At 40.2% G+C, this 12,500-nt stretch overlaps 1 protein-coding gene and 1 long non-coding RNA gene across 2 annotated transcripts in view; one reads left to right on the top strand and one right to left on the bottom strand.

Annotated features, from left to right (window-relative positions):
- rmc1 (regulator of MON1-CCZ1) overlaps positions 1–12,500 on the bottom strand; it is a 21,707-nt gene that overhangs the window by 3,305 nt on the left and 5,902 nt on the right. Inside the window, exons 7-13 of the mRNA XM_053342785.1 lie at positions 12,236–12,280; positions 11,171–11,224; positions 9,963–10,091; positions 8,332–8,438; positions 8,085–8,204; positions 4,827–4,904; positions 4,156–4,260 (exon numbers count right to left, since the gene is read on the bottom strand). Coding sequence (XP_053198760.1) covers positions 4,156–4,260; positions 4,827–4,904; positions 8,085–8,204; positions 8,332–8,438; positions 9,963–10,091; positions 11,171–11,224; positions 12,236–12,280 — 638 coding nt within the window. The remainder of the gene's footprint in view (positions 1–4,155; positions 4,261–4,826; positions 4,905–8,084; positions 8,205–8,331; positions 8,439–9,962; positions 10,092–11,170; positions 11,225–12,235; positions 12,281–12,500) is intronic.
- Positions 8,609–9,098, top strand: LOC128382189 (uncharacterized). Its single transcript, XR_008323694.1, has 3 exons — positions 8,609–8,632; positions 8,745–8,852; positions 9,026–9,098. It is a non-coding gene; the product is annotated as an uncharacterized LOC128382189 (long non-coding RNA).

Below are 12,500 nucleotides of genomic sequence, written 5' to 3'. Positions count from 1 at the left end.
CCAAATATAATTATTTGCCCAATAAAGGGTTAAACATGGAATGAAGTGGAAGAAGAAAAACGGGAAACACAAACCAAATTGTGGGATAACGAGAACAAGAAGAAGACTGAATTAAAAATATAAAATATAACTATAAATGTACAGATGATGACTTCTGACCAGCTGCTGTAGCTTCATATTTCTACTATTTTAAACTGAGTTATCATCCTCTCATCTAACTCTACAACAGAAAGCAATTAAGTGTATTTCATTTTGTCCAACTCTAGTTTTAACCCTCCTGTTGTGCTCCCGGGTCAAATTGGACCCATCTGTTTTGACTCTTCCTTCCTTCTTCCTTCCTGCCTACCTTCCGTCCCTCCTTCCTCCTTTCCTTCCTTCCTTCCTTTCCTTCTTCCTACCTTCCTTCCCTCCTTCCTTCCTACCTTCCTTCCCTCCTTTCCTTACTTCCTTCCTTCCCTCCCTCCCTCCCCTCCTTTCCTTCCCTTCCTTCCTTCCCTCCTTCCTCCTTTCCTTCCTTCCTTCCTTCCCTCCCTCCCTCCTTTCCTTCCTTCCTTCCTTCCCTCCTTCCTCCTTTCCTTCACTTCCTTCCTTCCTTCCTACCTTCCTTCCCTCCTTTCCTTCCTTCCTTCCTTCCCTCCCTCCCTCCTTTCCTTCCTTCCTTCCTTCCCTCCCTCCCTCCTTTCCTTCCTTCCTTCCTTCCCTCCCTCCTTTCCTTCCTTCCTTCTTCCTTCCCTCCTTCTTCCTTTCCTTCCTTCCTACCTTCCTTCCCTCCTTTCCTTCCTTCCTTCCTTTCCTCCCTCCCTCCTTTCCTTTCCTTCCTTCCTTCCTCCTTCCTCCTTTCCTTCCTTCCTTCCTTCCTACCTTCCTTCCTTCCTTCCTTCCTTCTTCCTTCTTCTTTCCTTCCTTCCTTCCTTCTTCCTCCCTGCCTTCTTTCCTTTACTCCCTTCCTCCCTCCCTCCCTTCCTTGACTGGAACACAACAGGAGGGTTAAGTTAAGCATTCATCAGTATTTGTATTTGCAGGTTTTTATCTGTGACAGTAAAATGAATATCTTTGAGTTATCATCATTTTCTGATATTTTATAGATGAAACAATTAAAAGACCGATAAAATGATCATTATCTGCCTGCAGCCATACTGTCCCCTAATTTAGTACTGAGTTTAGCCAAGTTTAGGACTAGTTTCAGATGAGTTTAGGACTAGTTTCAGATGAGTTTAGGACTAGTTTCAGACAAGTTTAGGACTAGTTTCAGATGAGTTTAGGACTAGTTTCAGACAAGTTTAGGACTAGTTTCAGACAAGTTTAGGACTAGTTTCAGATGAGTTTAGGACTAGTTTCAGACAAGTTTAGGACTAGTTTCAGACAAGTTTAGGACTAGTTTCAGACAAGTTTAGGACTAGTTTCAGACAAGTTTAGGAGTAGTTTCAGACAAGTTTAGGACTAGTTTCAGACAAGTTTAGACTAGTTTCAGATGAGTTTAGGACTAGTTTCAGACAAGTTTAGGACTAGTTTCAGATGAGCTTAGGACAAGTTTCAGATGAGTTTAGGACTAGTTTCAGATGAGTTTAGGACTAGTTTCAGATGAGTTTAGGACTAGTTTCAGATGAGTTTAGGACTAGTTTCAGACAAGTTTAGGACTAGTTTCAGATGAGTTTAGGACTAGTTTCAGATGAGTTTAGGACTAGTTTCAGATGAGTTTAGGAGTAGTTTCAGATGAGTTTAGGACTAGTTTCAGATGAGTTTAGGACTAGTTTCAGACAAGTTTAGGACTAGTTTCAGATGAGTTTAGGAGTAGTTTCAGATGAGTTAGGACTAGTTTCAGACAAGTTTAGGACTAGTTTCAGATGAGCTTAGGACAAGTTTCAGATGAGTTTAGGACTAGTTTCAGATGAGTTTAGGACTAGTTTCAGATGAGTTTAGGACTAGTTTCAGATGAGTTTAGACTAGTTTCAGACAAGTTTAGGACTAGTTTCAGATGAGTTAGGACTAGTTTCAGATGAGTTTAGGACTAGTTTCAGATGAGTTTAGGAGTAGTTTCAGATGAGTTAGGACTAGTTTCAGATGAGTTTAGGACTAGTTTCAGACAAGTTTAGGACTAGTTTCAGACAAGTTTAGGACTAGTTTCAGATGAGTTTAGGACTAGTTTCAGATGAGTTTAGGACTAGTTTCAGACAAGTTTAGGACTAGTTTCAGATGAGTTTAGGACTAGTTTCAGACAAGTTTAGGAGTAGTTTCAGACAAGTTTAGGACTAGTTTCAGACAAGTTTAGGACTAGTTTCAGACAAGTTTAGGACTAGTTTCAGATGAGTTTAGGACTAGTTTCAGACAAGTTTAGGACTAGTTTCAGATGAGTTTAGACTAGTTTCAGACAAGTTTAGGACTAGTTTCAGATGAGTTTAGGGACTAGTTTCAGACAAGTTTAGGACAAGTTTCAGATGAGTTAGGACTAGTTTCAGACAAGTTTAGGACTAGTTTCAGACAAGTTTAGGACTAGTTTCAGATGAGTTTAGGACTAGTTTCAGACAAGTTTAGGACTAGTTTCAGACAAGTTTAGGACTAGTTTCAGACAAGTTTAGGACTAGTTTCAGATGAGTTTAGGACTAGTTTCAGACAAGTTTAGGAGTAGTTTCAGATGAGTTTAGGAGTAGTTTCAGATGAGTTTAGGACTAGTTTCAGACAAGTTTAGGACTAGTTTCAGATGAGTTTAGGACTAGTTTCAGATGAGTTTAGGACTAGTTTCAGATGAGTTTAGGACTAGTTTCAGACAAGTTTAGGACTAGTTTCAGATGAGTTTAGGACTAGTTTCAGACAAGTTTAGGAGTAGTTTCAGACAAGTTTAGGACTAGTTTCAGATGAGTTTAGGAGTAGTTTCAGATGAGTTTAGGACTAGTTTCAGATGAGTTTAGGACTAGTTTCAGACAAGTTTAGGACTAGTTTCAGACAAGTTTAGGACTAGTTTCAGATGAGTTTAGGACTAGTTTCAGATGAGTTTAGGAGTAGTTTCAGATGAGTTTAGGACTAGTTTCAGACAAGTTTAGGAGTAGTTTCAGACAAGTTTAGGACTAGTTTCAGATGAGTTTAGGACTAGTTTCAGACAAGTTTAGGACTAGTTTCAGATGAGTTTAGGAGTAGTTTCAGATGAGTTTAGGACTAGTTTCAGACAAGTTTAGGACTAGTTTCAGACAAGTTTAGGACTAGTTTCAGATGAGTTTAGGACTAGTTTCAGACAAGTTTAGGACTAGTTTCAGACAAGTTTAGGACTAGTTTCAGACAAGTTTAGGACTAGTTTCAGATGAGTTTAGGACTAGTTTCAGACAAGTTTAGGACTAGTTTCAGACAAGTTTAGGACAAGTTTCAGACAAGTTTAGGACTAGTTTCAGATGAGTTTAGGACTAGTTTCAGATGAGTTTAGGACTAGTTTCAGACAAGTTTAGGACTAGTTTCAGACAAGTTTAGGACTAGTTTCAGATGAGTTTAGGACTAGTTTCAGACAAGTTTAGGACTAGTTTCAGACAAGTTTAGGACTAGTTTCAGACAAGTTTAGGACTAGTTTCAGATGAGTTTAGGAGTAGTTTCAGACAAGTTTAGGACTAGTTTCAGATGAGTTTAGGACTAGTTTCAGACAAGTTTAGGACTAGTTTCAGACAAGTTTAGGACTAGTTTCAGACAAGTTTAGGACTAGTTTCAGACAAGTTTAGGACTAGTTTCAGATGAGTTTAGGACTAGTTTCAGACAAGTTTAGGACTAGTTTCAGATGAGTTTAGGACTAGTTTCAGACAAGTTTAGGACTAGTTTCAGACAAGTTTAGGACAAGTTTCAGACAAGTTTAGGACTAGTTTCAGATGAGTTTAGGACTAGTTTCAGATGAGTTTAGGACTAGTTTCAGACAAGTTTAGGACTAGTTTCAGACAAGTTTAGGACTAGTTTCAGATGAGTTTAGGACTAGTTTCAGACAAGTTTAGGACTAGTTTCAGACAAGTTTAGGACTAGTTTCAGACAAGTTTAGGACTAGTTTCAGATGAGTTTAGGAGTAGTTTCAGACAAGTTTAGGACTAGTTTCAGACAAGTTTAGGACTAGTTTCAGACAAGTTTAGGACTAGTTTCAGACAAGTTTAGGACTAGTTTCAGATGAGTTTAGGAGTAGTTTGAACTCACCAGTGGTTTGGAGTCACTGAGGACGTGATACTGCAGGAACTGATGCAGCATGTAGAACAGGTTGTGTTGAACCAACGTCTTTATCACCAACTCATACAGGTAATGCTGAAAGACACAAATCATTGAAATATAATAAGAGTCCCCCCCCCCCCCCAGAATTATTTAGACAATGGTTGCAGCTTATGGCAGAGATAGTATCCTATGAAGACATGCTGGCAAGAGTTAATAATGAAAATGAGAACCTTAGGGAGTCATGGGGCTACTTCTTTGTCTATGGTATTTTGGGGATGTTGTGAGGAATAGAAAGGTTGCTATGGTGACTAGGTCTATTTATCATTTATGTATGTGAGCATGTATATGTGATGTATGTATATTCTTTTTTTCTGGCTTCTTGGTTTGATACTTGAGTTAAAAAGGGACATATCACTGTGCACTACCATGCTGTCTGTTATATGCTGTTGTTTGTTATTATATGTTTTTCTATAAATGAAAATCAAATAAAGAGTTGAATTATAAAAAAAGAAATATAATAAGAGTTGAAGGTGTGCGCAGAGAGTTCAGATCTAAAGGAAGCACTTAATTTTACTTTAGATAATAAGTTTAGGGTAAAATTACAAAATAATGAACATCTCAAGAACATGGAGTGTGAGGTTTCACTCTGATGGTTTTACCTGGACAGTGATCTGGAACTGGTTCAGAGAGCGGATGTACTCCATCAGTACAGCAATGATGAACTTATGGGAGACACCCTGCAGAATATTAGAATAGAGCTTTATTTGTCACTATAACAAGTACAAGTACAAGTACAGCGAAATTACAGCAATCACCCGTCCGTACATATACAACATACAATACATAACAAGACATGACCAGATGACTGAGCACAATAAAGAGGGGAGAAAAGGGGAAAGAAAAACGAGGAGAGAGGGGGGATAAAAAAAAGCAGCTCCCAGACTGTGCTCTCGGGAGTACAGTGTGGGAACGGGAAAAAACCCCAGCAACATGAGCACATATAAGCACATTTTACAACATAAAAACACCAAAAAAAAACAACTTTTGCACCGGGGGAGGGGGAAAGGGAGGAGGAGGTGTTCCAGCTCAGACACAAACACACAAACAGTCTCATTTTTATTTTATTTGTAATATTTGTTGGATATCGGACATGTATTGTTTTGTTTTTTCATATTTTTCTATTTACGCAGGAGTTGAAACTTGAACCTGTGAAGGAAAACTAATAAATGTTTCACCCCCAAGAGAAATGAATGCAGAAAACTTGGTTAAACATATCATGCACTGTGGACTGAACTGTGAACTCTGCATTGCCTTTTTAAATCCTGACGCTCTCATTACATCCAGTAAGCACACATCTAAAGTTTCCAACATAATGAATGAGTCCTTATTGTAAACTACCAAACACCACCACCAACCCCAAAAATAACAAGTTTTATAATAACACGTTTAATATTTGATAACTTTAGAGATTCCCACTGGATAAGAATATATTTCTCCTGGCAATGCAATACACTACTGGCAACTTTTCAAATCAGTCTGCACATTTCCAGATTCATTCAAAAGAAATATTTAACACACAACCTTTAATTTCCTCGTAATGTTAACACAGAGATTAATAAAACAGCTTTAAAGTAAGGACGTGGATGAGCCCTATTTTCATAGTAGGTAGCCTATATAATCCAATATTTGCTGCATGATGACTTTCACAGTTTCTAAATAGATAATACATGAAAACCTAACTTTCAATATTCATAACAAACAACAAGCTTTAACTGCACAAACTTAATTTAAATTATAATCAGCCGTCATTTCTTTACAGAAAAACATTAATTAAAAGATACAATCTCACAGGTTTACAGACAGCTAACAATCTTACAGCATGGATTATTTTCCTACCGTCATAAATAACGCTGAGCAGATATCCTTTACAATCATGCTAGCAATGAGAGACGTAACGTTAGCTTTCTCTCTCACTGTCGAGGAGCCGTTACAAAACTAGCCGTTAGAAACGTTGACGTACTAGCTTGGTGATTAGCGTCAGGTCCGTCTATATGGAAGTAAATCTGTGCCATCTGCTTTTGAATTTGAATTTTTAGCACTGAATTTTTTTGCATCGAATTTCAAATTTCGAATTTTTTTTTTCATTGAAATCAGACTTTGAATTTTAAAAGCCGTTGAATTTCAAGAACTGATTTTTTTTTCCTCTGAATTTTTTCTAATGTTTAAATAAAAATCAGTGTAAAAATATTCAATGTTAAAAAAAACATTGAATTTTTTTACACTGAATTTTTTTACACTGAATTTTTTTAAACATTGAATTTTTTAACACTGAATTTTTTTTTCATTGAAATCAGACTTTGAATTTTAAAAGCCGTTGAATTTCAAGAATTGATTTTTTTTTTCTCTGAATTTTTTCTAATGCTTAAAAAAATTCAGAGTAAAAAAATTCAATGTCTTCAAAAATTCAGTGTAAAAATATTCAATGTTTAAAAAAACACATTGAATTTTTTTACACTGAATTTTTTTAAACATTAAATTTTTTTACACTGAATTTTTTGCGACATTGAATTTTTTTGCACTGAATTTTTTTAAACATTGAATTTTTTTACACTGAATTTTTTTGCATCGAATTTCAAACACTGAATTTTTTTTTTTTCATTGAAATCAGACTTTGAATTTTAAAAGCCGTTGAATTTCAAGAACTGATTTTTTTTTCCTCTGAATTTTTTCTGTTTAAAAAAATTCAGTGTAAAAAAATTCAATGTTTAAAAAAACACATTGAATTGTTTTACACTGAATTTTTTTAAACATTGAATTTTTTAACACTGAATTTTTTTTTTCATTGAAATCAGACTTTGAATTTTAAAAGCCGTTGAATTTCAAGAATTGATTTTTTTTTCTCTGAATTTTTTCTAATGCTTAAAAAAATTCAATGTGCAAAAAAATCAATGTCTTCAAAAATTCAGTGTAAAAACATTCAGTGTAAAAAAACACATTGAATTTTTTTACACTGAATTTTTTTATTCAGTGTAAAACAATTCAATGTCGCAAAAAATTCAGTGTAAAAAAATTCAATGTTTAAAAAAATTCAATGTTTTTTTTAAACATTGAATTTTTTTAAACATTAAATTTTTTTACACTGAATTTTTTGCGAGATTGAATTTTTTTACACTGAATTTTTTTAAACATTGAATTTTTTTACACTGAATTTTTTTAAACATTGATATCAGACTGAATTTTAAAAGCCGTTGAATTTCAAGAACTGATTGTTTTTTCCTCTGGATTTTTTCTAATGCTTAAAAAAAAATGTAATGTTTAAAAAAATTCAGTGTAAAAAAATTCAATGTTTTGAGACATTGAATTTTTTTACACTGAATTTTTTTAAACATTGAATTTTTTTACACTGAATTTTTTTAAACATTAAATTTTTTTACACTGAATTCAGTGTAAAAATATTCAATGTTTAAAAAAAAATGATTTTTTTTACACTGAATTTTTTGCGACATTGAATTTTTTTACACTGATTTTTTTTATTCAGTGTAAAAAAATTGTTGCAAAAAATTCAGTGTAAAAAAATTCTCTGTAAAAAAATTCAATGTCGCAAAAAAATCAGTGTAACAATATTCAATGTTTAAAAAAACATTGAATTTTCAAAAATTGAATTTTTTTACACTTCAAAAATTCATGTAAAAAAATTCCATGTCGCAAAAAATTAAATGTTTTTTTTAAACATTTAATTTTTTACACTGAATTTTGCTGGGAACCACCTGGAGGAACCCACTTTGAGAACCATTGCTTTAAACCACGCAAACGACTATTCGGTTATCATTATTTAATGACACATCCCTACATTGAAGCATTAGTGTGTGTGTGTGTGTTAGCATATGTGTGTGTGTGTGTGTGTGTGTGTTTCTTACCTTCCTCTCTGTGAAGGAAGACAGGACGTGTGTGTACATGTCTGATTGGTCGATGACCGCCTGAGTTCTGACCGGACGTTTCTGGGCCGCGTTGCCTCGACCCGGACCGGACTCCATCGCCTACAAACACAAACACAAACACAAACACAAACACAAACACAAACATCTGAAATACACAAAAAACATCTAACACAACAAATAACACAACAATTACAGTGGGGGTGTTTTTGATTGGTCTACCACTCACCACAGTGTAGGTCTGCTCTGCCTCCAGGTATTCTTTATACACCTGGTTGAGTTTGTCAAAGACGGTCGCCACAACTGGAAGACTTCCTTTCTCCCCGCCTTCCAGAACTGAGAGAAGGAAGAGAAGTTTTAGCTTGATGGAAACACTTTATTAGTTTCTCTAACTGCTCTAACATTATCAAACTCAGGTGTATTATCACTCAACACCAACATTACTCTTGTACATGAGGTTATGATTATTATGTTGTCTGTAGACAGACAGGCAGACAGACAGACAGGCAGACAGACAGACAGACAGACAGGTAGACAGACAGACAGACAGACAGACAGACAGACAGACAGACAGACAGGCAGGCAGACAGACAGGCAGACAGACAGGCAGACAGGCAGGCAGGCAGGCAGGCAGGCAGGCAGACAGACAGACAGACAGACAGACAGGCAGACAGACAGACAGGCAGACAGACAGGCAGACAGACAGACAGACAGACAGACAGACAGACAGACAGGCAGACAGACAGACAGGTAGACAGACAGACAGACAGACAGACAGACAGACAGGCAGACAGACAGACAGACAGGCAGGACAGACAGGTAGACAGACAGACAGGTAGACAGACAGACAGACAGACAGACAGACAGACAGGCAGACAGACAGACAGACAGGCAGACAGACAGGTAGACAGACAGGCAGACAGACGGACAGACAGACAGACAGACAGGCAGACAGACAGACAGACAGACAGACAGACAGGTAGACAGACAGGCAGACAGACGGACAGACAGACAGACAGACAGGCAGACAGACAGACAGACAGACAGACAGGCAGACAGGCAGACAGACAGGCAGGACAGACAGGTAGACAGACAGACAGGTAGACAGACAGACAGACAGACAGACAGACAGACAGGCAGACAGACAGACAGACAGGCAGACAGACAGACAGACAGGCAGGCAGACAGGCAGACAGACAGACAGGCAGGCAGACAGGCAGACAGACAGACAGGCAGGCAGTAAGGTAGACAGGCAGACAGACAGACAGGCAGACAGGCAGACAGACAGACAGGCAGGCAGACAGACAGACAGACAGACAGACAGACAGGAAAGACAGGCAGACAGACAGACAGACAGACAGACAGACAGGCAGACAGACCGAGAGACAGACCGAGAGACTGACAGACAGGCAGACAGACAGGCAGGCAGACAGACAGGCAGACAGGCAGACAGACAGGCAGACAGACAGACAGACAGACAGACAGACAGACAGACTGACAGACTGACAGACAGGCAGACAGACAGGCAGGCAGACAGACAGGCAGACAGACAGACAGACAGACAGACAGACAGACAGACAGGCAGACAGACAGACAGACAGACAGACAGGTAGACAGACAGACAGACAGACAGACAGACAGGTAGACAGGCAGACAGACAGGCAGACAGACCGAGAGACAGACAGACAGGCGGACAGACGGACAGACGGACAGGCAGACGGATGTACTCTGTGAACAGACAGACAGACAGACAGACAGACAGACAGACAGGCAGACAGACAGGCAGACAGACAGACAGACAGACAGACAGACAGACTGACAGACAGGTAGACAGACAGACAGACGGACAGACAGACGTACTCTGTGAGCAGACAGACAGGATGACCATCTTGCAGTCTCTCCGCCTTAACAGGAAGTCCATCAGTTTGCCTTTGTCCTGCAGCAGGTTGACAGCTGGAGGCAACTTCACCTGCAGGTACCACAGGTAACCTGACACCCAGAGCAACACACAGGTGGACCGATTAGTTAACCCTTTATTGGGCAAATCCTTCCTTCCTTCTTTCCTTCCTTCCTTTCCTTCCTCCCTGCCTTCTTTCTTCCCTTCCTCTTTTCCTTTCTCCCTCCCTCCCTCGTTCCTTATTTCCTCCGTCCTTCCTTCTTTTCCTTCCTCCCTCCCTCCTTCTCTCCTCCCTTCCTTCTTTCCTTCCTTCCTTTCCTTACTTCCATCTGTTCTTCCTCCCTCCCTCCTTCTCTCTTTCTTTCCTCCCCCTACCTTCCTTCCTTCCTTCCTTCCTTCCTTTCCTTCCTTCCTTCCATCCTACCTTCCTTCCTTCCTTCCTTTCCTTCCTCCCTGCCTTCTTTCTTCCCTTCCTCTTTTCCTTCCTCCCTCCCTCCCTCGTTCCCTATTTCCTCCGTCCTTCCTTCCTTTCCTTCCTTCCTTTCCTTCCTTCCATCTGTCCTTCCTCCCTCCCTCCTTCTCTCCTCCCTTCCTTCTTTCCTTCCTTCCTTTCCTTACTTCCATCTGTTCTTCCTCCCTCCCTCCCTCCTTCTCTCCTCCTTTCCTTCTTTCCTTCCTCCATCCCCCTTTCTTCTTCCTTCCTTCCTTCTTTCTTCCCTTCCTCCCTCCCTCCTTCTCTCTTTCTTTCCTCCCCCTACCTTCCTACTTTCCTTCCTTCCTTCCTTCCTCCCTGCCTTCTTTCTTCCCTTCCTCTTTTCCTTTCTCCCTCCCTCATTCCTTATTTCCTCCGTCCTTCCTTCCTTTCCTTCCTTCCATCTGTCCTTCCTCCGTCCCTCCTTCTCTCCTCCCTTCCTTCTTTCCTTCCTTCCTTTCTTTACTTCCATCTGTTCTTCCTCCCTCCCTTCTTCTCTCCTCCTTTCCTTCTTTCCTTCCTCCATCCCCCTTTCTTCTTCCTTCCTTCCTTCTTTCTTCCCTTCCTCCCTCCCTCCTTCTCTCTTTCTTTCCTCCCCCTACCTTCCTTCCTTCCTTCCTTCCCTTCCTTCCTTCCTACTTTCCTTCCTTCCTTCCTTCCTTCCTTCCTTCCTCCCTCCCTTCTTTCCTCCCAACGTACCTTCACTGGCACTGATGATGATGTCGGGCTGGAAGACGCTCCAGGAGGAAGAGTCTGGAGTGATGGTTCAGGTCAAATACAACATTACACCTTTATAGGACACTCATTGAAAGGAAGGAAGGAAGGAAGGAAGGAAGGTAGGATGGAAGGATGGAAGGATGGAAGGAAGGAAGGAAGGAAGGAAGGAAGGAAGGAAGGAAGGAAGGTAGGGGGAGGAAAGAAAGAGAGAAGGAGGGAGGAAGGAAGGGAAGAAAGAAGGAGGAAGGAAGAAGAAGAAAGGGGGATGGAGGAAGGAAAGAAGGAAAGGAGGAAAGAAGGAGGGAGGGAGGAAGGACAGGTGGAAGTAAGGAAAGGAAGGAAGGAAGGAAGGACGGAGGAAGGAAAGAAGGAAGGGAGGAGAGAAGGAGGGAGGGAGGAAGGACAGATGGAAGGAAGGAAGGAAGGACGGAGGAAGGAAATGAAGGAAGGGAGGAGAGAAGGAAGGAGGGAGGAAGGACAGATGGAAGGAAGGAAAGGAAGGAAGGATGGAGGAAATAAGGAACGAGGGAGGGAGAAAGGAAAAGAGGAAGGGAAGAAAGAAGGCAGGGAGGAAGGAAAGGAATGAAGGAAGGAAGGAAGGTAGGATGGAAGGAAGGAAGGAAGGGAAGGAAGGTAGGGGGAGGAAAGAAAGAGAGAAGGAGGGAGGGAGGAAGGGAAGAAAGAAGGAAGGGAGGAAGAAGAAGAAAGGGGGATGGAGGAAGGAAAGAAGGATAGGAGGAGAGAAGGAGGGAGGGAGGAAGAACAGATGGAAGTAAGGAAAGGAAGGAAGGAAGGAAGGACGGAGGAAGGAAAGAAGGAAGGGAGGAGAGAAGGAGGGAGGGAGGAAGGACAGATGGAAGGAAGGAAAGGAAGGAAGGACGGAGGAAATAAGGAACGAGGGAGGGAGAAAGAAGGCAGGGAGGAAGGAAAGGAAGGAAGGAAGGAAGGAAGGAAATATATATATATTATTTGCCCAATAAAGGGTTAAATAGACTTGACACAGTAACAGGGCACAGGTCTGGTTTCTTTTTAGACGTGAAAGGATACAGAGCTGACACGGCACCGGAGGCTGAGAGGGAACCACTGCTGGACCTGCAGACAGGAAACACAAACCCGTAACACTTTAACACTTAGAATAAAGTAGGGCTGAACGATATATCGTTATCGTATCTATATCGGGATATGAACATTCAAGACATTAATAACGGAAAAGCAACGATATAAACGATATATTTCCGCTGCGCTCGCCCTGCTTGTACAGCTCGAGCAGTCTCCATAAACATTACTTTTAGTAAAGATTGCCCTTGAACGC

Source organism: Scomber japonicus, chromosome 21, assembly GCF_027409825.1.
Source record: "Scomber japonicus isolate fScoJap1 chromosome 21, fScoJap1.pri, whole genome shotgun sequence".
In the NCBI taxonomy this organism is placed as follows: domain Eukaryota; kingdom Metazoa; phylum Chordata; class Actinopteri; order Scombriformes; family Scombridae; genus Scomber; species Scomber japonicus.
Note: the sequence above shows the minus strand (reverse complement) of the source record. Positions and strands in the feature narration are given on the sequence as shown.